Source organism: Perca flavescens, chromosome 15, assembly GCF_004354835.1.
Source record: "Perca flavescens isolate YP-PL-M2 chromosome 15, PFLA_1.0, whole genome shotgun sequence".
Taxonomy (NCBI): Eukaryota; Metazoa; Chordata; class Actinopteri; order Perciformes; family Percidae; genus Perca; species Perca flavescens.
In genome coordinates, this window is record NC_041345.1 from 21,128,342 (window position 1) to 21,155,874 (window position 27,533).

The following is a 27,533-nucleotide window of genomic DNA, read 5'->3' on the forward strand; positions in this document are numbered from 1 at the left end:
TGTGTGTGTGTGTGTTTTACCCTTGCACGTAAATACTAAACATTTTTTGTCTCCTATAATATCCCCTTTAAATAAAACCTGCTACAGCCATGTTGAAATGTGAAAATAAAATGAAAAAATTATTTTGGTTGAGACATGTTTTACAGTGATGGGTGAAACCGATTCTTTTTACAATATTGGTTCCTTTGAGCTGAATGCAAATCAAACCTTTTGAAATTTGATAGTAATTTCAAAATATGCCATCTTAAATAAGGCAGTGTCTCTGTGACACTCTTCAATGCATTACCAGTCATCATGTACGACTTTACATAAAATAAAATTTGAATGCTTTGATTCAGCATCCCATTTGAATGTAGGTAGGCTATGTAAGATCAGTACGATGTTACAGAAATGACTGCATTGAGACGGTGATTGCACCACTGCGGCAGGCAGCGTGAGCAGTACCCTACGATAACAGGGAGTGCATGGGCAGAAGGAGTGCGAATCATAAGCGTTCGACAGGCTGACCCGGTACATACCGGACACTTAAAAAGAGTCGTTCAAAATGATTTGTTTGTTCATTTTCGCCCATCACTAGTGTAAGACATTTAAAAACACTTTGACTTTCCAACTTGACTGTTATGTCCTTTAAGTACCAACATCACACTCTAAATTGCATATTGGACCACGAATTAGCTTGTTATGTGACTTCTTCAAATTAAATTGAATTGAAAAAATTCATCATGTGTTGTTTGGTAAAGATTTTGGTGTCCCATGATGATCTAAATGCTGGTCCAGAGGCATTTATAGCAATTAGGCAGCAGGGAAAGAAATCTAGACATACATGACAGCTACAGAGATTCTTCTCATACTTACTGTGCAGAAGGAAGCGTGAGGAGTTCACAGGTTTCTTTATATTCAGGTTCATGTGTGTGAAAATTGCACCCATTAAGAATACAGACTATATATTCATTTTTGGGCATGATGTGAAATGGTCTTGAGGCTGGTGACATCAATCTATTTGTCTAACATTTGGTCCAACTACTGACTACATTGGCGTGAAATTTCATACAGTTCTTTGAGCTCCCTCGCTGAGGCAAAATACTAATGATTTCGGTCACCCTGTGACCTTTCCACCTGTGCCACCATCAGGTCAAAACCTTTCACTTGGAATATCGTGCACAAGAATTAACTAAATCTAATGGAGAGATAAACATGAAATGTACTCTGATTCCCAGAGGATTGCACACAAGATATTTCATTTTCTAATGGGCAGGTTGGCAGAACATTTAGTGGACACAAACGGATAAATTGAAACAATACCTTTTTTATTTTCATCCCAAACGCTGGGTCATTAGAAATAAATAATCCATATGATCATTCTGTCCAACAATTTTGGCTATAATAACCTATAAATGTATTGTTTTATATTCATTTATCATCAATTCCTGATTTGATTGTCCGATTAGACATCAATTAATTGAATGCTTTATGACCATGACGCTTGTGTGGCTTTTTATTTAGTATTACTATTTAAATGACTTGTAATAGTGTAATAATTGTTATATAAATTAATTATTCTATCTTCACATTTGTGTGTTTTTGTGTATAAAACCTTTAAACTCGACTCAGCAATAATGGCGGACTGATCCATCAGTTTTAGCATAATGGGATGGAAGCTGAAGAACGTTTTGTATCACTAGCGAGCCTCTTTATGAATGTGTTTTTGACCCGACACCTTAATGTGTCTGCTCCCTGTCCCACCTGTGCTCATCATGTCATCATTCAGCTTCATGATGTGCTTATCACTTTCTTGAACCTTGACGGAAACAGCCCTGGCGTCTGAGCTGCATTCTGTGTGATGGAGAAGACTTTAATGCCGTTATTCGCCATCCTCCATCTTTCTCTCATCCGTTTGTCCCTGTCGGCTGCACACAATCATCTTGCTGTCTTTGCCACCCAGCAAATCTTTTCTTTCACTCTTTTTTTCTCTCTCCATCTCTCTTAATTCACACTCAGTCAAAGCACGAGACGATTTGAAATATAAAGTGTTGTTTCGTCCTACCACTGCTCCCCCCCTTTCCCCCTCTGTCTCACCATGCGCGACCAGAGGGGATTGTGGGGTTTAGTGTTACGGGTGAGGTTAGTTAATTAAATATTAACTTGTCCTGAGAGTTGACCCTGCTCCTGTGTCCCTCTCTAAATGCATCACTCTTCCTAAATCTATCCCCCCCACCCCCACCCCACACACACACACACACACACACGTCTGTGCCTCCATCTCGTCAACCCTGAAGATATTGACATGGTTGTTCACAGCACATTACCTAGGAGAAAGCACACGGGTTCTTTTTCATCCATCAGCTTCATTTGCAGAGACAAAAGAGAAATAGAGGGCCCGACTAAATGTATTGATTGTTGACAGAGGGGCTGATCTCAAGGTGACACCAAACTTTAAGAAACCTCAGAGAGGTTTTGTTGCAGTCAAATGCAGAGACAAAATGGTTTAAACTGTTTAAACTTTAACACTTGATCATGTCATTCCAGCTTGTTTGTTTGACTTAGACCTGATTACAATCAGGGGATTTTGCCTTTTTATTTCACGAAGTTGCTGACCTTCACAGGCATAGTTTTATTCACTATATCTGATCTCATTGTGGTCATAATTTAGCCCAAAAATAGTATTGGCAACATGTTTAATTTTGTCCATTTTGGTCCAAATTAACAGCTGTCTGTTTTAGTTCCTAAAGTTGTTGCTGAGCCTTCACAATGTTACACAGCCTCATGCTGTAGCCTACTTTGTGTAAATATGATCCATCATATGACGGCCACAAATATGAGAATAAGACCCTGTTGGAAAAATACCAGAATGTCCCTTTAAGTCAAACATGCAAAAAACTAAAACTGCCAAACCTGCAAGAAAATAGTATTATTATTGCATGTATTATGTATTTGTTTTTCTGTTAACTAATTGTTTAGATGCTGGATCATACTGCCATAAACGGTTAACACTAAATAACTGTCAATAGTGTCCCATGTAAGTCTAAACTCTAATTTTCCTCCCAATGAGCTATCTGTGGAAACACTGAGCAGTAAAAGGTGGTCACCCTTAAAAAAGCACAATATACAGTATAAAAATACTACTGCAGACTATTAACAATATGAAATTATATGAAGATCATATAGCAGCATCCACCTTATAAAGCCCATATTATTCGAACCCTTCTCAAAAAAACGTGTTAAATCCAAAGATAAGAACTCGGTGTGGCAGCTGGTCTCTGCAGAACGAGTGTCTCAGGTTTGGAGAGCTTCTGAGAAATCTTGAAAGCAGTGATGGGTTCTTGTGATGTCGGAGTTTTCCGGGGCAAAACAAATCCAACTCATTTGCATGGCTTCTAGGATCGGCTGGCCTGCAGTGCTTCTACGGTCCAATGCATTCTCTGTATTAACATCCATGTTTTAGCAGCACATTTACACCCTGCTACACCCTGTAACACCCTACAGTGCCCTGCTACGCCATGAACTACTACAACTACTATTTTAGTCATAGTTCCATTATGTTTATTGTGACTATTATTGCCACTGTTCATCACACCCCCAACGAGCACCGTCAGACACCGCCTACCAAGAGCCCGGGTCTGTCTGAGGGTTCTCCCTAAAAGGGAGTTTTTCCTCGCCACTAAATGCTTGCTGTTGGGGAAATTACTGGAATTGTTGGGTCTTTGTAAATTATAGAGTGTGGTCTAGACCTACTCTATCTGTAAAGTGTCTTGAGATAACTCTTGTTATGATTTAAGTACTATAAATCAAATTGCACTGAATTGAATTGAATTTAAAAAGTGCAGTGGCCTTCACAGTGACCTCCCAGCATGCACTGTTCCTTCCCTGGGATCGGGTTTCCTGCCCCTTGGTTTGTCTGACTGTGCTCTACTTAATTTCAGGATGCAACTCTGAGTGTGTCTCGTAGCGCACGTATGAAGCTCAGACTGCCGGGTCCGAGGCTGCTTGTTGCCGGGCCGACGATTGGAATTGTTGGAGGAAGACGGGACAATAACTAAGCCCCGAGGCAGCGAGGCTGCTTCTATCTGAGAGGCCACCTATTTAAAATCAATCCTTCCTCAACACATTCAGGAGATTTCACATCTTCACTTCCCATCTTTTAAGGAGCGGCTGTCAGAGTTTTGGATCCTGCCTGGAGGGATGTTTAAGCATAGCAGCACCCCGGGGGGAGGCAGGCAGAGAGACTGACAGGCTGACAGATAGACAGGGAAGTCTCTGCTGTGGATGGGTTAGTGCAGAAACAAGTCCATGCTACTCTGTGTTTAACAGCCCTGCACAGAGACAAATATATTGATTTGTAGATATATTGAGCTGACTTTTTATTAAACATCAGCTTTTGGCTTATAATATCAGCCACCTCTGAAAGATTGAAGGTGTCACAAAACCTGCAGTGAAATGTGACTTTTTTTTTTCTTTGGTTTATTTGACTTGTTTTAGCAGCTCAAGACTACTTTAATGCTAAATTAAATGAATGATAACGCCAATTAAAAGCTCAAATATAAAAAAGAAGCCTGCATTAACTTTAGTCTTGTAGTGGGGGATAATTTGATTTCTATTTTCCTGGAACAAAATAACTAAAGAATTTATAATTTCATGTTTTTTTTTTTATGCCTGTGATACATTAATAAACACATGGCATTTGTGCTTCTCTTAGTTTGAAACTTAATAAATAAAAAAATAAAAAACATTGTTTTTGTTTGATCGTTATAAAAGAATACAAAACAAGGTCACATTTGGGCCCATTTCTGGCAAACTATATCTTTTAGTATTTAGTAAGTATTCAGATCATTTCCTGAAGTAAAAGTACCAATACAACACTACAGTAAAATGTATTAGAACTGTATTTATGGTGCATCTTTTGAAAACAAGATGGTACATCTCAAGGGATTATTCCTAATGAAGAATTTCCAACAACTTTGGGGATATTCATCTGTAGCTTACATGTTACAACTTCACAGCGTGTAGAGAAAGGCTCTACAGCTGCTGGGACGGCTACAGTCCTGAGAAAGAGTTGTGGCAACGCTCCTGTGCGTTAAAATGCTGTAAAGAAAACAACGACCCCATCCAAATGAAAGCTTTAACCTCGGTGCTAATAGCTAATGACAGCGGCGAACTTCGCAGTGTCTTGTGTTTCTGAAGCCCTCGCCTCGGCCCACATGAAAGGATGCTCCAGGGAGCCCTGTGATTAGCACTAAGGTCTGCATTTTGATTTGGGTCGAGGTCGCGAACACAGAGAGTGGTGCATCTTCTGTTTCTTCCCCCCATGACAACCACATTCATGTGACACCCACTTAAATAGTGTTTCTGGGGCTGAACACCAGCTCTGCACTCGGCTGGTTACACATTACACTGTGTTTCAACATGTAGAGCTAATGCGAATCATCGGCCTTTGCTAAACCCCTTTTCCGAGCTGTGATTGTCCGATCTTAGCTTGGCAACTGTAACACACAAAGGTCTGTCAAGCACTGAAACAGTGTGTATGGGGCTTAAATAATAGAGATACTCAGTAACTCAAGAGTTTGGAGGGTGCTGTCTTTTATTTAGCCCTTCCAAAATCAAAAAATACATGAGCAAAAGTGAAATTAAGACCCGCCTACACGCCAAATGTGGGGAATTGTGCCATTGGTGGGTGAAACTGTCAATCTACCTGTCACAATGGCGGGTAGCCAATGAGAATTGAGAACTGCTTGCATTACTTACAAAGGCAAGGAGGACACTATAAGCCAACTAGCCAAAGTACCTTATTTTGTGGGGTTACAGGTTACGTTAGAAAAATACCTATTTAGGACAGGAACATCCGCTGTATGGGAGCTAAGATGCTACCACTAAACACTGCTCACTCCCACATCCAGCCACTCCCTCCAGGCCTGCAGTGACCCCTTTCCCTCCAGTCCCAGATCCCGCCCACTTGCTCACCTGTTCCCACTTTCCTCATCAGCCCTGCACATCTTTAACCAGCCTCAGATCGTCAAAGATGCTTTGTTGCTACTTGTCTTTGCCATCTAGCTGCTGAAAGCTGAAGTGTGTGTGACCTGATGGTTTTGAACCTCTGCCTGATGTTTTTGGAATTTGGATTTCCCACCTACCCGCATTTGTTTACCTTTCTGGTTTTGACCCTTCCTGCCTCATTAATTTGTAAGCTTATGTACCTCCAGTTTTTACAATATATCCCTGAACTGTATCAGTCTGCCTGCATTGAATGCATTTGGGTCCTTTACCTGTTGCCCCGTTTACACCAGCTGTGACACTTCATTTCCAACTCCAGCTAAACTTATGTTGGATTTACTGCATATGTGTCACGCTAGAGTGGAAATCTTGACAGGCAGTGTAAGTTAAATCTAACTTCACACATCTTTTTACTGACAGAACATAGTTTAGCTACATTTACATTTATAGTATAAATACCAGAAGGTGCATCAAAGTTCAACTCAAATGAGACTGAATCTTTGAAGGCAAAGAAAAACAAAATTGCACCTTTCTCCAACTCTTATCTGATATCTGTTCCTACTGTTTGCCTCGTGATGATTGGCACTTTCTATTTACCACCACTATCACTGGCTGTTTTCCTGTCAGTAGCCAAAATGAGAACTGGCACACGAGTTTACCCAGATGGGAGGAAATCTCATTTACTTAGATTTTATTGAGCAAGAACACTGAATATTGTCAGTATTTGGTTTCCCCGATCCTTCAAATACACATGTAGGAATAGGCGAGGAGTTACCCCTGAGGAAGTAAGAGAGGATGGGAGAATTAATCTAAATTTAAAGTTATGGCTTCACCAGTAATGATTTAGGTGCATCCTATTAAAGGGGAAGTATTTTGTGATTTATTTAGATCACCTGTCTGTTGATCATTTTGAAAAAAACTTCTGGACAGAGCCAGGCTAGCTGTTCCCCATATTTCCCGTACAGATAGTGTGGTGACAGAGTGGTATCAATCTTTTCATCTAACTATTGACAAGAATATGAATAAGTCAAACCCCCCAACGCTGAGTAACACTGGCTGCATTTTGTCTTTTTCTGCAGCTCTGTACAGTACGACAGCACAGGCGGTGTCTCGCTCCGCCTGGCCTGTTGGTAGCTGCACCGGGGTAGGAGGAGCTGAGTGACGGAAGCCGGTTCGCCCTGCCCCCAGCCCGGACCTGTCGTCCTGCCAGCATGCGTGCCAACCTGCTCCCAGAGACACAGGGTGATAGTGGATACTGTGTGTACTGTATTGATTGGCACAGCTGCAGCTCAGGCTGGTGTCTGAGCGCTGGCACTCTTCAGCGCTGGCTGACAAACAACTTAATGAGACTCAACACCCATGCAGGCCGCGTGGCTGGGTTTCTGCAGCAGCTAGTCCTCCTCAACGCCACTGTGGCTTCACTCAACCTGAGTAACATTATAGTAAATAATCTGGATATTTAAATCATGCACTGCAACCAAGACTCACGCTGTTGCTTAAATTTCCCCAAACACCAGGAAACAAACGCACGAGGGAGCAGAAGAGTCAATCCACCAATGGGTGAAGTAGTACTGATCTTTTTACTTATACTTACTGTAAGTAAAACTATCAATACTACAGTGTAGAAATACTGTTACAAAAACTTTAAAAAATAAAATAAAATCTTTAGGGACCATTCGGTATTTATGGAATGGACCACCGGAGGAAAATAGGGGAGGGTCATGTCTTTTTATTCTTTGTTGAGGGGAGGGTCATCCAACATTTTTTAGTCCCCCTGGTGGCTGAAACGGGTAATTGCATTGTTTAAAAAATGAGTGGAATAATTATGTCTGGCATGACCAGATATTTTATAAGTATCTTAAATAACACAAAACAACTAAATGGTGGTAGGTAATACATCTGATTTCATATACTGCTTTAGTAAAAAAAGAAAATTCTTGGCTGACGATGGGAGCAGCAGGACGTAAAAAAACGAAAATGACTGTTGCACTAGTCTGGACATCTTACCGTGCCAAGGCTGCAATAAAAGTTTCCTAAATGCCATGTATACATTTGATGTCAGCTTACTAATTGATTGCGGTTTTGTGTAGATTTGGACTTACTTTCCACTTTGTTTAAACGGCGAAGTGGAGGAAGCCTAGTGATGAGTCCATAGCAACCAGTTTGTGTGTTGAATGTTACCCAGAGTGCTTTGCTGAATGTTTTGTTTTATTTGGTGTGAATACTAGTTTACTAGAGGAGTAACTTAGTATTTGAAGTAATGCAGTAATGCAGGAAGTGGTGCATTTAGTTTCCATGCTTATTGTGTTTCCACAACAATGTTAGTGAGTAAATCTACTGAAATGGCCACCACACCATAACAGAGTAGTGTGATGTGTCAGATGAGAAAGCAGAGGTTTAGTCACATACGTCATTACTGTAAAAGAAAAAACAACAGAATGGGGAGTCTGTATATCTTTGTCAAGCGCAAAACAGTACAGAAGGTATCAATAAATTGTTGGGGAGGGTTATGCCTTTTTTTTTCCAAATCGTGGGTCATAGAAAAATTATTACTGGCGGGGGGAGGGTCATGTCTATTTTGACTAAAGGTCCCAAAACTCCTCCGATGGCCCCTTAAATAAATAACAAACAGTCCCTTTATAAGCATCAATGAAAGTACCAAAAGTAAAGTACTCATAATACACAATGGCCCCTTTCAGAAAGCACTATTATTGGATTATGATTATTGATGCATTATATGTTTCATCACTTTTATTGTTGCAGTTGGTGGAGGTCATTTTAACTACTTCATAAACAAGCTGATGTCTTAGTTGATTATATTTTGCATAATCTAAATCTGCAAAGTAACTAAAGTCAAAACCAAGTATGAAATACCATATAATGGAAATACTCAAGTAAGATCTTAAATCTTAATCTTAAAGGTCCCATGGCATGAAAATTTCACTCTATGAGGTTTTTTAACAATATGAGTTCCCCCAGCCTGCCTATGGTCCCACAGTGGCTAGAAATGGTGATAGGTGTAAACCGAGCCCTGGGTATCCTGCTCTGCCTTTGAGAAAATGAAAGCTCAGATGGGCCGATCTGGAGGAGCAAGGTTACCTCCCCTTTCTCTGCTTTGCCCGCCCAGAGAATTTGTCCCACCCATTAGAAAGAGACATCATGGCTTTCAAACGAGCAAAGTGTCAGTTGGTCAAGGCCACACCCCCCCCCTCCTCCTTGCCCCCCCCCTCTCCTCCTCAATAGCTACAGACACAGAAATGGCACATACTAAGGAAAGCTCATTGTGGGACTGGCTCTAGTGGCTGTAATTCTGCACCAAGGCTGAATTTTGGGAAAGAAACTTCAGTTACAGTATTAGGGGACCACTAAGGCCTATATAAAAGCATCCAAAGAGCACCATGTCATGGGACCTTTAAAACGCACATTGACAGTACTTGAGTAAAATTAGTGGACATTTTTTATGGAATAAATGACATAGGCCATATTATAAAATAATAATAATCAGGAAACAGTTAATTATCCTGTCAAATATCTTTAAGGGATCTCTATGATAACAACACTGTATTTAACCAAAACGGTATTAGAGCAGATGGAGCTGTAGGGATAGTGTGAACGGGAAACACAAGACAAGACTAATGGTATATAAGTGTTAAGTTAGCCTAAATCAAGACCACAAGTTACTAAATCGCCCACTGGATGTTTTTTTTTGTCCATGACACCTCCAGAGCTGTTTGGATCTTTGCTTTCTATTAGAATGAAAGAAAATACAAGGTCACGTTTGAACCCATTTTTGGCAAACTATAGCTTGTGCCCCATTTTTTTATATTCCACTGACATCCATGAGCATAACTTAGTACATGTGCACAAATAGTGACACCACACACACACACACGTTCCGTACATGTGAATAAACATGCACACTATCTTCTTCACAAAGCCGTCTCTCTGCACCCTCCGTCCTTCCCGTTCTGTCTTTCTTACTTGCTCTCCTTCTCTCTTTCATTGACAGGGCTGAGAGGAAATTAGCATTGGCTCTTAATCAGCCTCCCCCAGCCCAGAATGTGCTGATGTGCAGGACAGGGTCATGCTAATCAGGTGCCTCAGCTCCCAGGCACATTGATTTAATACTACAAACGCTTATTAATCCCCTCCACACCACCTCCTCCTCCTCCTTCTCTTCCTCAATACTGAGCCCTTGCATCGTCCTCGTCCTGTCCAAGAGGCTTGTTGCCCCTCGACCCCAACTCTTCCCCCCCTCCCAACTTTCCCTCCTATCAACCCTGGCATCAAACATCCACAAAACATTGTGGGAGAGGCTGCCGAGTGCGTTGAAATGTGTGAATCAGTGTGCATAAACAAAGGAAATTAGCTTTGGTAGCTAAATTCAAAATTTGCGAGAATGCTTACGCAGCGTTCAGCTTGCATCTAAAAGCTTATGTGTCCTGACAACACACCGCGCAGGCAGAATGCAATTTGACTTTGAATTGATTAGAAAAGAAATGCAAAGTCCCACTTGCTGGCATTTAACAAGAGTGAGAGCCAAGATGTTCAGATTTGACATTTTTAAGATGCTTCTGGGAATTCATTAACAAGTTATTTTGTGTCTGTTTGTTTGTATTTACACTAATTTATGTTGTCTTGATTATTTAGTTTTGGCAGTTTCTTTGTTAGTCATGTCCTTTATCCATTTCCCATAACTTCTAATGGAAACCCACTCATTTATTTAAAATGTTTATAAAAATCCCCTCCAAGTGACAGAGAAGAGACACAATAATCAACAGATTATTGTGTAAATGTAGCTGAAACGACTCCATTAAACATAAAATTAATCTTTCAAACTATTTTTGATAATCTGTTAATCATTTAAGTAACTAAGTACACTTACTCAAGTACTGCACTTAAGTGCAAATCAGACTTTTACTTTACTTGAAAGTTTCAATTTTATACTTCTACTGCACTACATCTCAGAGGTAAATATTGTACTTTGTACTGTACTCCACTACATTTGTCTGACAGCTTTAGTTCCTTTCAGATGACAGTTTTTCATCCACTTCCTGTCCAGTGAAAACCACGGATCACCAGATGTGTTATTGTTGAATGTTTGTGATGAACTCAAGGATGCAGTGTTCCTGTGTTGAGAAAATTCTCCTACTTTTTAGTTCAAAGTTTGTTTTTATTATTTTTCACAACATAAGTCACATTCACAGTCCCCTATCCCTTAGAATAACATCCATACTGCCCATTAAATCAAAATAGAATTGTAGAAACCAAAAATACATACAAGCATACTAACAAATATTAACCTCCAACCAAATACAACAAATACATACATACATAAAGAATAAAAATGAAGAAATTAAAATAAATAATAAAAAAAAGGGGGAGAAATAAGTAATAAAAGTAAAGTGTCCATAGTAGAGGCGTTATTTAAAGAGACTTATCAACATATTCAATAAAAGAGCGCCACAACTTAAAAAATTGTTTTTCCGATCCTCTTAGCGAGTACCTAATTTTTTCGAGGCAGAGACAAAACATCATATCTTTGATCCATTGGGTGTGAGTGGGCGGCAAGGGGTTTTTCCACTTCAATAATATTGCTCTACGTGCAATCAAAGAAGAGAAAGCAAGGACCTTACACATTGATGCCGACAGCTGTATCTCCTCTGGACCGACTCCAAATAATGCCACCAAAGGTTCCGGCTCTAATCTATGCTGAAGGACCGCAGAAAGAGTGAGAAATATGGATCGCCAATACTGCTCTAATTTGGGGCATGTCCAGAACAAGTGAATTAACATTCCCTCAGCACATTGACATCTATTGCACATAGGGTTAGTACCAGGAAACATTTGAGCTAGTTTGACTTTGGATATATGAGCCCTGTGTATTACTTTAAACTGTATAAGAGAATGCCGGGCACATATTGATGAAGAGTGGACCTGTTTAAGAACACAATTCCAAGAGTCTTCAGAGAGTGGTCTATCAAGGTCTTCCTCCCAGGCTCTCTTAATGTTATCCAAAGATGAAGATGCTAGGTTTATCATTAAATTATAAATAGTAGCAATTGAGCCTTTAGCTATTACATTACATGAAAGGAAACTATCCAGTAGATATTCAGAAGGCATCGCTGGGAAGTCTGGTACAAGTGACTTAAAGGAGAATTCCGGCCAATTTTTACGTTAATCTTGATCGCTATAGCTACGCGAGTACTTTCGATAGAAAAAACCCCGACCCGAATCAGTGCAGGTAACACTGAGAAGCTGCAGCTACGTACTACAAGTGTCCCCTGAGCTAAAACGGCAGTGCTCGGGGCAAGTTTTAGAGTGCCTTTGTGCCTCTTAACAGACACAAAATGCAATTAATATGTCTGTGCCACAAGAACAGGGCCCTTACGTGTCAACAAGATGCGTTTTCAACTCAGACATTGTTTAAATTCACCTACCCTGGTCCCTGTCTCGATCCTGCCAGTAGCTAGCTTGCCCTGCTAGCTGATAGCCGTTAGCTGCTAGCTGCCGTTTGGTGAGTGTATTCCGACAGGCTTCTGTGATAATCATCCCAAAAACAATCCACGGAGCGGTGGTGGTGTGGCTATGTCCTCCAGAGGACAGGTCATGTCATGTCTTGAAGTGTATTCCCCCCTAAAAAAAACAATAGTGCGGTAGTAGCTGTTAGCTGCTAGCTGCCCTCCGGTGAGTGTGTACAGCTAGATAGCTGTTAGCCGTTAGCTGCTAGCTGCCGTCCAGTGAGTGTATTCAGCCAGGCATCTGTGATAATCATCCCAATAAAAATCCACGGAGCGCCCGGTGGTGTGGCTATGTCCCCCAGTTACTGAAGGCTACCTTTAGCTTGTGCTTGGAGCAGCAAGTTCATCTGCCTGTTTCCCCTCTGTCTGTCAGTCTCGTTCTTTCCAACTCTTGAGGCTAGTTCTTCGTCTGTATACTCTGGTTTGAATAAATAAGGATGACCATCAAACGCAAAAGGCTCTTCCGTGTGTTGCATATCTGCTATATTCTTCATACTCCAAGCTTCTTCCGTTATCAACAACTCCGCTTTTCACTCTTCACACACACTACGCTCCAATCTGCAAATGACTGTTTACCTTTTTCTGCTACAACTGAATTCCCAGGAGACCGCGCGATGCAACAGCTAGGCTTCAGTAACGCTATTACTGTGCAAGCCACAGACATCGTTTATCCCGTTTCCATGTAGTTACATAGGATAGTCACTGATATGGTCATAACCACTACAGTGCTCAATTACCTATTTTGAGGGGGAAATAATCTAAACCTGTCGCTGCAAAGGCATGATCTGTCCTATGCAGGATATCCACCAACCCACCGGGCGCTCCATGGATTTTTATTGGGATGATTAGCACAGATGCCTGGCTGAATACACTGTCCGGACGGCAGCTAGCAGCTAACGGCTAACAGCTATCTGGCTGTACACACTCACCGGAGGGCAGCTAGCAGCTAACAGCTACTACCGCACTATTGTTTTTTTTAGGGGGGGAATACACTTCAAGACATGACATGACCTGTCCTCTGGAGGACATAGCCACACCACCACCGCTCCGTGGATTGTTTTTGGGATGATTATCACAGAAGCCTGTCGGAATACACTCACCAAACGGCAGCTAGCAGCTAACGGCTATAGTTCAAGTTCATTGAATGGCCGTCATAAGCAGCACTAAGTCTGAAGCCAATGATCCTGATATTATTTCGGCGACTGCGGCCCTCCAGGTCCGCTGTTTTGGCCTTGAGTTTAGCGTAGTTCTCAGTCAGATTGGCGCACACCGCTTCCAGAGAGTGAATTTGCTCGCAGAGGTCATCTGCGTTAGATTCCAATGATGTTATTCGTGTTCCATGGTCCGACACCGAAGCCTGGACAAGGTCAAGTTTTGCCTCTAAAGATGTCAAAGCAGTTTTGAAATCGGAAGAGAGTTCGGCTCTGTGTTCCTCCAGTAAGCTAGTCAAGGCTGACATGCTAACCTCGCCATGAGCCGCGATAGCATCGTCTTTTGTGTCTTTCTTCGCATGCTTGGTTACTTTGGATGCCATTTTCTGCTTCCGTGTATATTAAAGTTGTTATCTCATTACATTCGGCGAAAATAAACTAGTAGAGGATTATAAACTGATAGAGTAGAAGATTTGTACAGGGAGCGCGAGGTAGACGCGTCTACTTCATTCGCATCCAAAACCGGAAGTCCAAATTCTCCTACTTTTTAAGCTAAATAAAGTATTTAAAAAAGCCTCTTGGATCAGCGGGAAAATGAATCGTCACAAAGCTGGACACAGGGCTGTTTTTCTGACACCATGAACAGTTGACTTTTTTTAGAGATACGTGGTTCTCACAGGACAGCCACGCTGCACACATATGATGATCTTATAGAATATGATGCACTGTTGTAGATTAAACTACCCAACAGTATATAAAGGACTTCAAATTAGCACAACCTCAAACATCTACAGCAGTAAAATGCAACATACACATTAATGCAGCAGTAATGTTAATCCATCAGAGTAAAACACTAACAGGGAATGTCTTACTGCGCAATGAGTACTTTTAATTTTAATACTTTGAAAGTGTGGTATTAGTATTTTTACTTAAGTAAAGGATTTGAATACTTTTGCCAACACTGGATGTACATGGATGATCCCTGCCCATACACAGAGCTACACCATTAGAGCCCTGAAGTCCTCCCACTGAGTACTGCTCTGTCACCACGCACGCACGCACGCGCGCTCACACACACACACACACACACACATATACACACAAACACACACACAGGTCAGTGGAACACGGTTGGAGAGCTCCCCTTACACTGAAATCTCTTCACATGACAGACTCGCTCAGACAATTAAAGTTCCCTCCACAGAACACACTTCAATTACTGTAATTACCCTCCATTCCTCTGCTGATGTCCCCACAGATCACGCCGGAACTTCTGCGTGACAGCCAGAGCCATGCATGGCCAACATCACAAATCAGCAGGTCAGTGAACACCACACTGAGCAACATTAGCACAGGTTTTATCTTTTGGTTACACCAATATAACGATTATGGAAAACTGATAAACACGATTGTTCTGCTCAACATGCTCTTAAAGCATACAGTATATCAAACTAGACTCAGAAATAAAAAATATGAAGTCATACAGTTTTTGTCCCATTAAATCAATGTTTGAGAAACGGATCGGTAGCATCCTCCTATAGCAGCACACTCAACCACAAAGTGTTAAAAACAACAATTAGAGACTGAATGGCACAAAAGTATTCTAATTATCTGCTACAGTGCAGCCAAACCAGGATTAAATCAAAATCTGTGAGCTAGAAATATGCACACAAAGCACATTTTCATGATGTATCTCATACAGAATTTGTTGTTTTCTTTATGCGACACTAAAACTATTCTTATTTTGATATCTTTTGCACAAACTGACAAAGCCGACTCTCTACTGCTTCATGTTTGGAGAATAAAATGGACACAAGCATATAATTTGTCGTTTTCTTTCACAGCGGTGGAGATTTTCAGGCTGTTACATCTGATGAATAAATGTAAAAAACTGATCTGAGAGGGTGCGGCCGTCTTTTGATGATGCTCCAGTGACAGTTGAACACTGTATATTCTATAATCCTGCTTTAATATGAGGACACACACACTCTCTCACCTCTGTGTTTTACAAGCTGCGCCGTCTCTCTCTATTCCCCGTTAACAAGACATAAAGTTAGAGTGCTAGCACTCACTCGGTCAACCAGGACAAAAAATGATTGGCTTTTAATTTATTGGCCCATGTCTGTGTACTGTGTTTTTATATATCAGTCGATATAGTCCTTATTTGTTGCCTTGGATACCGTACGAGGAACAGGATGCTCAATGTCACCGCTGTCAACTGACAGGGATAAACCTGATAAAGCAAACACAAGGGGCGCAGGCTGGATGTTAACCCCTCGTATACAAACTGCTACTAGAGACTCTGCGGTGGTCGGCCAGCCAGTGTTGCTGCCATCCCCTTGCTCTGCCCCACAAGACCATACATGTCCTGCCCCTGACCCATTGATTTTATTGGTCGCACCAAAGCCAGTTCAGACCAGTGTCCAGACTGCCGCGAGGCCTCGGGGTGACACAGGCTGTGACAGGCCTGCCCTTCTGTCACCAATGTCAGCGAATACTCTCAGATGAACGCCTGCAAACACTAGAGGCAGGGATTAACGCTGGCTCGGTGCAATAACACCCGGGAAAGTTCATAAGAAAGTTAATTGAGTGGGTAAAAATGGCCCCAATACTGCATCAGAATATAGTGCATACTTAAAAGTATGTTTCTAGTATGGAAGTGGGACACATTGCAAGAGTGGGGGATTCTTTTCAGTGGGCTGAAGCGCTTTGTGATCTGACAACAAGCAAATATGCAGCCTGAAGCAGCAGAATATGTTGTGGCCAGGAGAAACGCACACACGCACCTTAATAAAAACCATAAAACAAGAAGTTCCGTTAAATTAATCATCATTTAAATGATGGAAGAGGTTCTGCACACAGTTTTTATTTTACAGCTGAAAAATCGATTAATCGTCTCAGTCATTTTTCACGCAAAAATAGTGAAAACATGACACATTTTTTTGGTTCCTGCCTCTCAAATGTGAGGATTTTTTTGCTTTACTCGGTTTAATATATTTGTTATGTAAATATATTTGGCATTTGGACTGTTGTTGGAATTTTAACAACTCATTTGAAGATGACACCTTGGACTCAGAGAAGTTGTGACATTTTATAGACTCCAGAATTCTTTATAGACTATAACGAAAATAATCAGAAGTTGCAGCCCTAGAGCAGAAACTAACTATTATTATCTATCAATAAATCTGCTCTATTTTCTCGACTCATTGTTTGGTCTATAAAATTTTGCAAAGAATGTCCACCACAATTTTCTAAAGCAAAAGGTGAATGAATGCAGTCCAAAATCTTAAGATATTTCAGTTATTCTCACATTAATCAGATATAAAAAGAAAAGCAGCTGGAACCAGAAAAATGACTTGAACGATTAATAGATAACCGAAATAGTTATTTTTGTTGCTATTATTTTTCAATCCACTGACAATGGTGACAATGATGATGTATGCACTAGCATGCATCCATGGCAGTCAGACACACACACCCCTCCTCCCCTCATATGATCCTCCTCTCTATATTACAGTGAATTGATGTCTTTCAGTTTAGCATTAGTAGCTTGCATAACGGGGAGTTTTCTTCCCCTCTTTCTTCTCTCTCAGCTGCTTAGCGCCCAGTAGAGCAGTGGATGATGGGAGCTCCAACACGGCATGATCTAAAAACCCACTGGCGCTTTAGTGTGCCTCAGCTGGCTTATATAACCCTGTGTGGATGTGCAAACTGCCTTGCTATTTGAAGAGCACACGGAACAGACACACAAACAAGGAGAAGCTACAGATATGTGTGTGTGTGTGTGTGTGTGTGTGTGTGTGTGTTTGATGAAGCGGGGGTGCATGTTTAGCAGAATATAGTCAGATTTGTGTTTTTTCCGCTCAGCACCAAATATCCCCCTCCTCCTCTCTACGCTCTTTGATGACATCACCATTGTGTCCCCTCGATTTTGGACTGGCGAGCTCCCCGGTGATGTCACTTCCGCCAGGCCCTTCACCTGAAGTGACATCAGTTTTGTTGCATAACTAACCCTCCCTCTCCCTCTCCTGCATGTGAGAGCAGAGGCAGCTTTTCCCTGTCTTTGGCCACCCAGAGGCGCCGTGTAACTCCTCATTATGGAAATACCAGGTGTGTGTGTGTGTGTCCATGAAATGGAAATGGGCAGCTATAAAAATACATCACAGGGGTTTAATACGGAGACACCCACCAAGATGTCCTGTGTGACCTCTTCATGCACCCTTTTTAAACAGCTTAGTAAATTGTCAGGTCTCTCTTTCAATCCAACAGGAACTGCACAACTCCTGACATGAAATATTCCGGGTGTGATGGTGAAGAGAGGCAGAGTGTGAGAGACAGCGATCGAGAGAGGCCTGACCTATATAAGAAGGAGGCTGAAATATTTATGGATGTGAGTGTCCTAATTGGCAAGCCACTGGGAGCACTGCGGCCTTCTCCTCCAATCACAGCCTAGGAAGAGGTTAAAACACACACACCCACACACACGCACGCACGCACGCACGCACGCACGCACGCACGCACGCACGCAGATGAGTGTCGGTGGTCCGAGTGAGGCCTCTACCCCGTGACCCTGTCATCCCCAGCCTGAGAGACGGCTCTTTCTAAAGAGAGATCTGCCTTCGCCAGAACTCTGGCATTGTTAGAATCATTACCAGAGCTGTTATCGTAACCGTCCTCTCTGGCACATATGGACGGGAACAACCGCTCAGAGCGCTAAGTCAAACACAGCCTAATTGGCTGGGCTTAATCTCCAGCACTGTCACGCAGTGCTCGGCTCTCTGAGAGGCCTCAATAACTGTCCCCGCTGATGGAGACGAGGAGACAGACACTTTCTGACTTCTAGTTTCAAACCACTGCAGGCTGCAGCAGGGGGGAGTGTACCACATACCACATCTAGGGTCAACAGGGACTAAAGTTGGCAACTAATGTGGTATTTAATCAAATATAGCAAACAAAATGTAATCAATTTCACATGATGCATTACTTTAAAAAAAAGTACATACGAATAAAAGTGTACTACTGTACATGTGCAAAAGTGGTATAAAGCCTTTAGTTGCTCCAGAGGGAGCTGTTGGATGTCTGATAAATGTCCGCAAGTGATGTCACTTGAGTCAGCGCTGGTTGAGACTGAAGACTACAAGTTTTAAAATCTGTTGGTGCTGAGGTAGAAAGAAGTGAGACCCTTGTAGCTGTTTCTCATATCTGCTGCAGGCTAGAGGCTCCAGGCTACATTAGCTGCTGCTATGTAACTGTCGGCGGTTGCGTTGCATTATGGGTAATGTAGGCGCCAAGTTTTGTCAAGGAAGAACAATGTGTGGAATGAAAAAGATGATATCTCTGATTGTGCCGCATCGATTTTGATAGTTTTTCCCTAACTGCCCTTAAACAACTCCAAAGCGTCTACACATGTCCCATAATGTATTTAACACATGTCGAAATAGAAAATGAGACATTGTGGTTTAAGAAGCAGCCAGTCTACGTTGAGATGTAACTGTCCCATCTTCACAGTGAAGAAGAGTAGTTCACACACCTCCAACTCTCAACAAAACCAGGAATTATTGAATGCATGTTAGGGCCTAACATGCATTCAATAATTCCTGGTTTTGTTAGGCTAACATTAGCAAGCCTGCTAAGACGGACATGCAGTTAACACACATTTTGGAGTAAAATTTCTCCTATTCTGTCCAAGCTAACTTGTTCGGCATCAGTCTCTCCACTGAACACAGGCCAGATTTATATGAACCCAGCATCAAACTCCCCGTAAAACAACAGCGAACAAGCCGACCTCACAAACTGTTATTGGGATGAGCCATTGCAATGTGATGATTGTAATCCCTTACACTGCTACTGTATCACATGTGTCTGTGTAAACAATGCTTTTCCAATGCAGTGATGCTCTCCAAAAAAGTTTCTCTATCAAAGCTGTTTTAACAGATTGTCTCACAACAAAGAGTCGTCCAAATAGACGTCCAAATTGAAAAAAGAAAATCCTCCTGATTGGACCAGAGCAGCAAAACTGCAACATTTCAGTTATTGTCCTTCCAAAATTAAAACTGAATTCAAATATACTAAAGTAAAAGTAGATTGATTGATTTAGTGTGTACAAAACCAGTACATAAAAAGCTATTTAAGGTATTTATAACTGGTTACTTTCGGAATTACAGTAAGTGACACAACAGCAGAGCAGAGCTGTAACCATAGAACATTTTTTTTTAACTTGCTTCTGTTGCTACACTGTGACGGTGACCATAGAAACGGCTGTCTTCAGCATCAGTTGGCTACACTGTAGCAGAGCGGTAACTAAGCAACATAAGCACATGTAAGATTACCATTCATTCTAACCAGTAATGAAATATGTCGGGTCTATGACTATATTAAAAGCATTATTGGATAAAACCTTTTTTATTTATTTTAGCACAAGATGTTTAACTCGTTGAGTCTGTAATTCACGAATAAATGTCTCAAACGCATTCATTGGCCAATCAGAAGAGAGTAGCCTATTGAGCTCACCAAACTAACAGTACATCATGATAGCAGGCAAATGAGTTCGACAAGCATCTCTGTCTTGCTTGCACAAAGGGAAAGAAAGCAGAAATCAATGGGCTGTGTTTACAGGGTACACAGCCGACTGTAACACTGCACGTTATGTTACACACAGCCAAGCAGTAAAAACAGACGAGCTGCTTGGCAGGACTCAGTCTGGCCAGCCTTGTGCTCAAAGCAGGCAGAGACAGCAGTGACACACAGGCCAAGAGCAGTTACTGGCACCGTGCTCCAGTCTGAGACAGAGCAAAAAGTGGGACAGATTTTAAAAATATTCAGAGTATATGTCCAGAGAACATGGGGGGGTTGGAGGGGGAGAAAAAAGCCTGATGCGGTCTATCATGGTCAAACATTTGAGCAGGAAAATACCGTCAATCTCATGTGCAAACAGGATTTCTCTGTGTGAAAATAGGGAGACGAGATACTCACGTAAGAAGTACTCAGATGGGTCCGCTTCGTAATCTGTTTCCTCAGGAAAGTGGTCTATCTGTTTACACATCCCTTTTAAGTTTCCTGTTGGGGAAAAACAGAACAAGGGTTCAGTGGAGTTGTTACAAGAAGGCAAACAGTAACTCACAGAACGCTTTCCAGTTTCTATTTGTCAGTTTCCATTGTCAGCACAGATAGTGTCAGACCAGAGGACCCTTTTCTCTGGCCACGGCTCTCACACAGACCAGAAGATGCTCTTCAGAAAGCAGACCTGAGCTCCAGGCCTCTCCGGCAGCAGGTGGCGGCTTGTAAACACGAGCAGCGCAGCTGGTGCAACCTGGAGCTGCTCCAACTGCTCTGCACAGGGAACCTCATCTCTTAATGCTTGTTCATTTGGCTGACACCTCGTCGTCCAGCTACTCTGTCCATCCAGGAAGCTGCGTGCCGGCTTCCCTCTCCCTCCCACTTCCTCCTCTATTTGCAGCCTCTCTGCGGAGTTTTGGCATTGATGAGGTCACTCAAGGTGCCGTGGCGGGGGAGGCGCCCATAAGGCGGCCATTACGGCGAGCTGCTGCTGCAGCGAGGAGGCAGATGCCTGGGCGTTTGATTGGACTAGATTAGCGTTTCATTAACTTCTTCATCTCCTCTCCCTCCAGTGTCCCTCTTATTAGGTGAACAGGTGTTGGTTACCATGGGGCCAGGTGTTGCAGAGGAGGTTTTGGCAGTGAGGCATGATGGGCACAGCGGGGTGCGATTATTAGTGTGTGAACGCCCCCCCCCACCCGGTGATGACCACTCAGACATTAGAGAGCGTGTCACCTGGAAAAAACGAGCCATCAAAGTGTCCTCGATCTGCTCTCCCACCCGCGTACGTATTTGTGTCGGAGCTACCTGCCAGTCGACTGATTCAGCTCATGGATAAATGTATTTCAATGTTTGTTGTCATTTGGACTTTCTCCATCCAAATGTGGCGCAAAATTTAGCAGAACATCAGTAAAAAAAAAAAGACATGTAATTGGTTTTACAAAGTGAAAAAGCCCAAAGGGACTTACCATCTCCAACAGAAAATACTGTTCACAAACTGCTCCAAACAGCTCTATTGTAGTCCAGCCTTTACTTCCGCGACAAACGTGCATCACTTTGTAACACACGTTATAATGCTCGCCTAGCTGCTAGCGTGGCACACCCTCATACTCTGCTTCTGACTGGCTAGTAGTCCTTACCTAGCTACTGCGCATGTGCGACTCCCAACAAAGATGGAACAGAAGTGTGATGCCTCACTCTGTAGCTAAAACGGAGAGCTCAACACACGGGGTGAAAAGAGGAGCTGCAGCAATGTGCAGTATAAAAATGTGGTGTTTTTTGAAAATTAAACCATGTAAACCTATTCTGATATAACTTCTAAATACAATTATGAACCTGAAAATGAGCATAATATGAGCACTTTTTACAATCTACTACTGTTGGATATATTGTCAAACCTCTAATGATGGAAAAACCATGATGGAAAAATGACATTTCTGTTTGTTTCATATATTAATGTGAGGAAGGTTAAAGCCTCTTCATTGCTCCACACCGATCTGATATTTTCATCTTTTTAGTGAAAGCTTGAGTGATGGTCAAAGGCCCCATATTGTAAAAAGGGAGATTTCCATATATTAATCTATTATAAAGCAGGTCTAGGTGCTATATAAATACTTAGTGGCGAGTGTGGGAACCTTTGTATGAAAAATCCTCTAATCCTTAATGGACACAATGAAATGTACCTACTGAGTGTGTCCACTCCTTTCTCCCATTATATTTAGCTCTGGCCCACAATTACATTTTTTTTGATGGATTTTCATCAACAGGTTCTTTGGCAATGAGGACAAGAGAAAAGGAGAGATAGAAACAGAGGGAAGCAGGGAGAAAGACAATGTAATGGGAAGAAGGAGGAGGGATAAATATATGAAGGGCATGGAACAGAGAGGTTTTGAAGGACAGAGAGGGAAGATGGAGTGGGAGGTGGAATACATCAAGTTTGAGTGTCACAGTTTAGGCCTCAGTAATTGCTGAGCCATGGAAAAGCCCTCCAGAGTTTAACGGACCTGCACAGTTTTGAGCTCTGAAACACGACAAAAAGCTTTCAGCGGCTGACTGGAGATTAGAGAATTGGGCTCGTTCCAATCAGCTGGAAGGTGATCTCTGTTAACTAGCGCGGTGGCATGAATCTCAAAGTAATACTCTGAAGCTTTGGTGGAGATGCTCGGCAGCTAACTGTAGCACGCCAGCTTTCAGATGTGAGCTAGCGCATACTGTAGGTGTAACCCCGCCACCTCCTGCAACTACTCCCCCAGGCTTCTGCTGGAAATAACAATATGTTCCTCTTCAACTTGCCTGCTTAAATAAGCTCTAGATAAGTTGTATTTCCAGGGGAGGAGAACACACTTGTGCCGCCTCTCAGAGCATATTTCACTGAAAGATGACTTGTGTTTACATACAACTACATTGCATGCTCCCAGTGGAGCTGCCTGAGCAAACTAGCAGCAGCAGCAACCCACAGAGCACCATGTGTGTGTCTTAACAACGTTATCAAGTGGGTGTAAGATTTGGTTTGCAGCTGGCCGTCCCATCCACAGTTGTAATAGCAGCTGTGGAGAGTGGCCTATTGGGGGAACCACTTCAATTAGCGTGCTGAAAGATTTATGTGACACTTAACCGCTCCAAACGGTCCTTTTCTTGTAAGACATGTAAACTCAGCAGGCTGGTAAATGTTTTATAATGGCATTTTCATTTCAGAGACCTCCCCACGTGAGTGTGAGCGCAGGGCCGAGGTGTGGAGAGAGAGCCGTCAGGCCAATAAGGAGAGGGACCACTGTTTGAATGGAGAGGTGTGTTACCGGAGGCACAGGTGTGTAGTGGGTCAAAACACTTATTGCTTAGAGAAACACCTGTATTCACTGAGCAACACTTTCAGCACTGGATTACTAAAAGGGGCTCTGTGTTTAAAGTCACATGAAAACTGTGTCTTGCTTTTGCAGTTTCACATTTCCCTGACAGAAACTGGATGTAGTGTAGGCAAGAAGTGTTTTGAAGGTCCCAAATGTTTTGTTAACGTAAACTGCAGCCAGAAGAATCAGGATTTAGGGACTTGACACCGAAACAAGACTGAAGTGTCTACAGCAATTCTAGTGGCTCTGTGAGGCTGTACTTAATCCCTAAAATTAGCATGTTAGCATTGTTGTTGTGAGCATGCTGATTTAGTTAGTTTAACAGGTACTTTGACCTAATAGTGGTACTAGTCGAAAAGTCAGAGGATCACTACAGTTATTACAATTCATCCTGAGGGCAAATGAATGTATGAACTGAAATTCATGGCAATCTGTCCAGTGGTTGTTGAGGATTTCAGTCTGGACCAAACTGTTGGGTTTTAAAAACCAATCAAAAAGTGTACTTAACAAAAAAATTTGATGATAAAATTGTTCTTTTTTAATGTATGCCTGAGAACAAAAAGTAAAATTCAGCTCGGTGGGAAGGAAATACAGTCAGAAGGCAAAAAAAAAAATTTCAGCATGTAATTCTCTAAAGACAAACATTATGATGTGAAGAATTAACTAACAAGATGAAAATGTGTTTTTCCCAACCGTAAGGGCAGCAAGTCAGGCTTATTTGTGTAGCCTTTAATCACTGTTACATTATCAGCGGGCTTCAGATAATTTAACACAACAAATGAAAAATGAAACGCTCCGAACTCTGAACCCTCGTCGAGAACAAGGTTTAAGGATTGTGCTGAAATCCAGATGGCAACTGTAGCCTGCATAGCCTGACCGAACGTTATAAATTAAGCAGTAATCATTTGTAGAGGCGTCATTAAAAGAGGGAGCAGGTTGTCTGAGATCTCTCCTGCTGAGATCACCAAACACCCTCGGACCCTTGTCCTGGGGTCGGGGTGATGTGTGTGAGTGTGTGTTCGGGTTAGGGGTCCACACTTACTCAATCAGCCCAGTCACCGCTGGCCACTGAGCCCCCTATAGTAGGAATGAGCTATGGGCTATAACCCCATGCCCCCTGCGTCCCCTCCCATCCTCTGCAGCCATAAAGCACTTCATTACCACAGAGCCTGGAGACACAGAGAAGCACTCATGAGTGGAGTCCAGTGGAGAGAAGAGAAGGGGGTTGTTGTGGAAAAGAGAAGGTGGGTGGGTGGATGTAGATTTATAGTTGCCCACCACAGCGAGGCTCTGGGTCTGCTCCTGAGGGACCCAGGGTTTATCCGGTCAGCGTTGAGCCCATTTTCAGACCGCCTTTGGCACAAACACACAACCACGAGGAGAAGCTATTCTTGGGCCTGTGATGTCATTGTGTAGCTCTTTTATTCATGTTTTGTTTTTTTAAAGAAGCTTTCCCTGGGCTGATGTTCACATATACGTGCAGGGTTTTGGAGCTGCTCCAGCTGAGGCAGAGCTCTGCTTAATGTGGAAGCCTTCCAAGGTTTAGGTGTTGAGTGGTTAAGAGAGGTCTATGATGCAGCCGAGAAGGTTTTTCTAATGCTATTGATACCAGAAGCACGGCCCCTGGCTCCTGGTTATTAGGCAGGAACAGGAAAAGAAAACCCTCATTTCCTCTCTTGCCATCTTTCTCTGAGCGGGGACGTTTCTTTCCTTCTGCTGAAGCTGAGCAAGTTATAAGGCAACTACAACCCATTTCTCCCTCCTTGACTCTCACCGCTATTAAACAGTCATGAAAGTGTTATGCTGAAGCTTTTTGTAAATGACTTGCCTGCTGATTATTATTTGTGCAATAGGTTATTTTCTCTTTTTATTAATCATTAGGCTATTAGTAAGAGGTAGTTATACAGTAGCTTTCTCTCTGTCCCAACACTGTCCATGGTTCTAACATGCTCACAGATGTATCGCCTCAACTGATCAGCTTACTTCTGAAGTTGAAATAAATTATATGATATTTTTATCTCATCTGTAACCAAGTTCATGTAGCGATAGCAGTGCAAACATAATTGGGCTCTGTTTTCGTGGCGATGCAGCGCTCTGACAGTTTGGTATTTTCCTGGCCTTGAAATTCGCTTTGCTCGTCTGTGTGGTATATTTTGGTGACCAGTGCAGAGTGCATGGTTTTCAGGTGGGAGGTTCATTCTAATGAGGCAACCCAAAGAGAGTTATTGGTATTTGGGTGGAAATTGTGTCTTAGAAAAAGAATGACGAGTATAGACGGCTCAGAACCATGTCTGCCCTGAACTTGTTTTTGTTTTAATCTCGAACTTTGACCCTCTCGCTGTGTTTTTTCATTTCATCAAAGTTAATTGGAACTTTGGTTGCCTAGAAATGCTTTATTCAGCGTTTTGCTAACCAAGCTAGCTAGCTACAACTAGCTTTAGCTCGTAACTTAACTTTTCTGTTCTGCCGTACATGCAGATACATGGCGGCACCACCTGGAGGTCCGCGTTTACCCGCCGGTAAATCTCCACTGGATGACTTGCTTCAGAAGGGTTTAAAATCAGCAACGTTCCCTCTCTAGAGTTTAACTTAACAAAGTGCCATTGCAACGATAAACAACACTGGCTTAACCCTAACAAATGTGCTGCTATTGCACTTGTTACTGTTACTGCCACTATGTCTGTATCAGATCCAGCACACCGCATCATACCGAGGGTGCATGAATAGCAGCCCCCTCTCTCTAAATTGTATTCACATCGGCTATCATCACACTGTATATCTGCAGGTAGCCTATAAAAAGTAGCAGAACTGGACGAATCCTTCCGGGACGCCCGAGGAGAGAGACATTCTGGCCGGGCCTGCCCACACCCGAAACCCTCAAACTGTGATCAAACATGATCACAGCTGCCACAGCGCAGCAGACAGAGACGAAGGTTTGATGAGACACAAACACGGAGGAGGTACATGATAGGAAGGGGAGGGTGGCGTGAGGAGGACTCTTGACTGAGTAGGAGGTGCCTTTTAAAAAGAGTTATAGAGAGAGAGATTCAAGCCCACTTCTGATTCGTCAGTGGGCGGCATTCTCAAAAACTTTTCAGGCAGCTACCGAGTGCGTCAGCATACAGAACCCCCCTCCCCCACCTCCCCCTCTCCCTCTCCCTCCTCCTCCTCCCACCTCCATCCTCAGTCCCTACGGCAGCCGTTGCCATGTGGACATCAGGACCTTTCGCTTCGGTTGCCATGGATATAGCTATCTGGGATAGGGGAGGATCACATGGATGGAGCTGGTGAGGTGTCTTTAACCCCTGGACACACAGCGGCTTCAGTGACACAGCATGCAGCATTAGTCAGCTGCTGTTACAGTACCAGCACGGCAGCCTGTAAGCTAGCGTTGGCTGCACACAGCAGCCTGCAGTCAGGTGTGCTCGCGTCCTTTCAGGTCAAACACATAAGAGAGATATATTGCATGCACGGGTCATTTAACCACACAAATGAACACAAATGGCCCCCTTTGGTGTGGCGTGGCATGGCAGCGCGTTCATGTGCATGCATATATAGGTATGTGCGTATAAATCCCCTGTGGATGAAAAGGTAATGGGTTCACGCGTGTTACAGGCTGACATCTCCCCCCCCCCCCAATGAACAGCCGCCCTAGCAGCAGTGACAAGAGCCCTAATCGCCTTATTCGTCTTCATAATCACACCTTATTCATCCTTATAATCACTATATTCATCTTGGTAATGACCCCGCTAAGGCAGGGAGGCCCGTACGCACTGTCTCCCCCTCTCCCATCACACACAACACAGATGTAGCATCTCCGGCTCTGAAAACATGCTTTTTTCATGTCAGCGCTGCAGCAGAACTGTTGTGTGAGGCCTTAAAGACACAGTGAAATGACAGTTAGAGCATCTTTAGTTCAAGTAATTTGACGTATTGCAAAAGTGAAACAGAATATGCGGACAGGGTATAATTCA

The 27,533-nt window shown here is 42.7% G+C and overlaps 1 protein-coding gene across 1 annotated transcript in view; it reads right to left on the bottom strand.

Moving 5' to 3' along the window:
* The window catches only part of cacng2a (calcium channel, voltage-dependent, gamma subunit 2a), a 70,574-nt gene that overhangs the window by 7,799 nt on the left and 35,242 nt on the right, over positions 1-27,533 (bottom strand). Inside the window, exon 2 of the mRNA XM_028599160.1 lies at positions 20,630-20,713. Coding sequence (XP_028454961.1) covers positions 20,630-20,713 — 84 coding nt within the window. The remainder of the gene's footprint in view (positions 1-20,629; positions 20,714-27,533) is intronic.